The 4,416-nt window shown below is 39.5% G+C and overlaps 1 protein-coding gene across 1 annotated transcript in view; it reads left to right on the top strand.

Annotated features, from left to right (window-relative positions):
• The window catches only part of LOC119426788 (collagen alpha-1(XVIII) chain-like), a 28,595-nt gene that overhangs the window by 271 nt on the left and 23,908 nt on the right, over window positions 1–4,416 (top strand). The window contains exons 2-3 of the mRNA XM_037694369.1: window positions 3,006–3,080; window positions 4,295–4,387. Coding sequence (XP_037550297.1) covers window positions 3,006–3,080; window positions 4,295–4,387 — 168 coding nt within the window. The remainder of the gene's footprint in view (window positions 1–3,005; window positions 3,081–4,294; window positions 4,388–4,416) is intronic.

Raw genomic sequence — 4,416 nt, 5'->3', positions numbered from 1 at the left:
ATCCAAAGGACTTCATCAGTCCGAGGAGCCACAAGAAACTCTGTCCCGCAAGCAGCACGCTCACATAGTGGACCAATCAGTTTGATGGTGATACGATGGTTGGCCCATTATGTACGTGTGCTGCTTGTGGAACTGTTTGTTGTGGCTCCTCGAACTGATGAAGTCCTTTGGATGAAAGACTAAACATTTCAACAACAAAAAAGAAACCATCCAGAGGACGTGGCTTAACTTTGTTGGATGTTGTACCTGGATTACTGAGCATGAACTTTGATCTCCTCAGATGTTCTTTTTTCCAGTATGCTTGTGTAGACCTGTTGGTGAAGCAGTGAATCCACATGTTAGACTTCCAGAGAGGACTGCGTGGCACATTCTTTGCTTCAGATGTGTTGTTTACTGCACAAACAGATGTGTCACATTTGGCTTGCCGTCTTGGCTTCTATCCACCCACTTTTTTCTTGCTCTATTTTCTTCCACCCATCTCTGTTTGTCTCTTCGTTGCCACCATGAAGTTTCACAAGCTGTGCTTCGTTCCATTGAAAACAGGTGTTTGGCTTCTGGCTTTATCTAAATATCAACAAACGTGGCACAGTTGTCCCCCTTAAATACGGTTTAATCTTAATTATGGTTTAATCTTAATTTCTTCTTCTGTGAATTTATCCAAAACCACAATTAGATCACAATATAAACACAAACGTTCATATGAATAAATTGGAGCATGCATTAGAAGAGCTTTAAAGTGAAAGTCGAACCAGTGGTACATATCTGCTGATGTGTGGTTCTATTTAAAGACCATGAACAAATATCTTACCTGTTGTAGATAGCTGTTTGAGTAACCAGACTGGAAAAACAGTCACGATCGATGGAGAGTCGGACTCAGATGCAGACAGACATGATGGAGCTGGAGTGAAATGAAAACTCTTTATTTAGATAACAAAACAAAAAGCAGATGTGGTTGCAGACACCTACTGTTGAAGGAACACGAGAGCATGAGAAGAGCACGAGGAAGCCCGAGACATATGGGTAAACCTAATACAAAGAGCTGCGGGTGAGCTGGTGATAGGAGTCCGTTTAAAAAGAATGGAAGATGAGTGGACAGTGGGAGCACCTGAGTAATTGGTGACTGGGAACAGGTGAAGTGTCAGGCGGATTGAAGAAGCACAGCTGACTGAGGGCCCACTGAACAAAACACACATACAACATTCAATCCAGATTAACAGTCTCACCTCTAGTTTAAGAACAAAGTGGAGTGCTGCTTGTCAAACATTTTACACTACTGTCCATTAGACAGTTGACGTAAAAGTGTGGTTTCTTGTGAGTGCAGGTCAGACACACTGCAGCATTTCTTCAGCAGCTAGCTGTTCACTTCTGCACCCGTCTGGTGGAGTTCCAGTGGGAATGTGTGAAGCCATTTTGATTCTTAATAACGGAGCTTTCTCAATTCAAAAATATATAAAAATATGCAACAATTTTCAGTCAGGTCATCTGGACAGTTTTTTTTTTTTGTGCTGAAACGTTTCACCTTCCATCCAGAAGGCTTCATCAGTCAAGGAAACACACAACACAAAACTGATTTATCCCCCAACAGCTTACTCCAAAGTGGAACAAACCAGTTATGTTTGTGCTAAGATGGTGTCTTTTTGGCACGCCCCCTCCTCCGGTGCCGGCCCTCTCCCTCATCAACAGTCATGTCAAACTGGTTCAAAACCAACAAAGTTCATGCTCAATAATCCAGGTTTACAATCCAACAATTTTCAGTCAGGTCATCTGGACAGTTTCTTTTATTATGCTGAAACATATAAAAATATGAACTCCACTATATATATATATATATATATTTGTTTGAATTGAGACATCTGTTCAGATAAGAAGCAAAAAGTCTTTAAAAACAAGAAAGGAAAATCTGACTTTGCTTGAATTGAATGACAAATAATTGTCAATAATCCACAGAGCTACCATTCAGAATATCTGAACTATTGTAGTTGTAGAAATATAAAAAAAAACAAGTCAGAAATATTAGCAGAGATCAAAAACGCAGCAGCACTTATCAGCTGACCAAAGCAGAATTTGTCATCTCCAACTATTTTCTGAAAAATCACGTAATTTATTATTATTATTTTTTAGTCAGATCCATAAACTGGTTGACACTTTAGTTCTGAGTAAAGGTCAAGTTGTCTCAAAACTAGATCTTCTAGAGCAGGGGTGTGCAACCTTTACGATCCAAACAGCCACATTACTCCTTCATTCACTAAAGTAAAAGTGATCAGAGCCCCAACAACCTGCTGTGATTGTCAACTGGTGGCCCATGGGCCTCTTTACGCTTGTTGGTGGGGACTTTTGTGGCCATTAGGGGTGACATTAAAAAGCTAAAATATATATAATAATTTAGATTTTTACAGTTTAAGACAAATGAACAGACCAGATTCTTGTAAGGAGGGTTAGTTTTTTAATTATTAAAAACTATGAACTATGCAGACGTAAGTATTTTTTTAAATTGTGGAAAAACTAGGTATAGAAATACAGCATAAAGTTAAATTGAGTATGTTTTACTCCTTGTACGTGTTCCAGTAGTCACATATTTGCAAAAGAAATGACAGGAAATCAGCTAAAACTAGTCCTTTTTTGTAGTTTGTAGAACAACCAATAAAATTCAGTTTAATGTCAGTTTTGGTTGAAGCTTGAAAGAGCCGCTGCGGAGGAACCAAAGAGCCGCATGTGGCTCCAGAGCCGCAGGTTGCAGACCCCTGGTCTAGAGTGGCACCTGTTCTCCAGACACGTTAACAATGAAAGGTTTTAAATTTAAGTTTGAATGTTCTGAGTGCACTAACAGAGAGGAAATGAATCGTGCACAAAGACATGGTTGGCGTGAGCACAGGGATTGCTAATCCTTGATGTAGTGATGAGGAATAAGCCAAATGATGATGCAATATAACCCTTATTATTGGATTATTGAGCATGCATCAGGATATAAGCTTTATTGTTCTGATTGTTCTCTTCACCTTGTGCAGGGCTCCATCCAGCAGCTGCTGCTGAAGCCAGATCCCAGCGCTCCAGATGACCAGTGTGAAGAGGACGATCCTTATGTGAGTCTGCACCAAACACCACCCCATCACAGGTTCACAGCTCCACTTGGAGCCTCTCTGTGAGCGCACGCGCTGTTCTGTAAAGCTGGGACTACACCGCCCTCTGCTGGCTGCAGCTCGGTGTTACACAAACCTGTGAACACCGTAAGTTCAGTCAGTTAACAAGTTAACAAGTTAACAAGTTAACAAGTTAACACTCACATCTCTGTTTGAACGATAAACTAAAGAGTTGATCTCCTAACGACACTTGAAACTGAATCTGTTTATCTCCAGGGTTCAAAGTGAGCTCACTTAATGCAGATCAAAAACATCCTGGCCCTGTCACTAACTTCATCCATCGCATCAATAATTCTAGTTTTTTAGTTTAGTTTTTTAATTTATCACCATTTTACACACTAAAGTTCAGTTTGCATGAATAAGACCCAGCAAGTGTTAAACTGGGAGCTTTGCTCCTGGAAAACCTGTAAAGCTGAACGAACATGTGCATCAATCCACAACATACATTATATCAATCAATTTATGTACAAATATGTTTTATTGATTATTAGCATTCATCTGACACCATTTTATAATGTAGCATGTTTTTGTTTTGTTTTGTTTTTTACCACTTCTTTTATTTGTTCATCTTCCATGCGTTCATGTGAACGTTTATCGTGTGTTCCTCATTTATGCTTTTTGTTTAAACCTCTTGTAAAAGAGTCCTGGTGACTCACGGAGACTAACCTCTAGAAATAAAGGTTGAATAAATTAATTAAACTAGATTTCTTTCTTGTGGGCCAGTTTGGGATCAAGGCTCCCAAAAATAAAACATGATCTAAAATGTTAGATCCAGAACACACCGAGTCTGTCAATCAGTCGACAGCAGGAAATGCATGTCAGCTCTTTGATCATTATTTAATTGAAGTTAATTGTTTTTGACTTAGTATTTTTGTTTATGTTTTCAAATATAGAACTAGATTTGTGGGTTTTACATGTTGGTTAACAAATGGTAACTCTTTCAAACAGTTCAGATTTGGCTCATTTGCAAAACTTGTCCCGTGACCCTATAAGGTCAATTTATTCCAGATGTTTACAGAAACGTTTGTGCCTAATTTCAATAATTTCTCAGAGAACGGAAACACTTTAACCGTATTGTGTATTGTTGAAGTCCTGAACATGATGGTGTGGCTCTTGTCTGTGTGTTCCTGCTCCTCCTGCTCTCACGTCCTCTTCAGGCTTCTGGTTATGGGAGCGGAGCTGAAGACTATGACGAGCGAAATGAAATGGAGGAAGTAAAGAAGATTGTGGAGGAGAGAGAATACACCGTGGTGTGTATGCACACACACACACACACACA

This window comes from Nematolebias whitei, chromosome 20 (genome assembly GCF_014905685.2).
Source record: "Nematolebias whitei isolate Nwh7 chromosome 20, NemWhi1, whole genome shotgun sequence".
In the NCBI taxonomy this organism is placed as follows: Eukaryota; Metazoa; Chordata; class Actinopteri; order Cyprinodontiformes; family Rivulidae; genus Nematolebias; species Nematolebias whitei.
The sequence above is the reverse complement of the archived record's forward strand: the minus strand, read 5'-3'. Positions and strand labels throughout refer to the sequence as shown.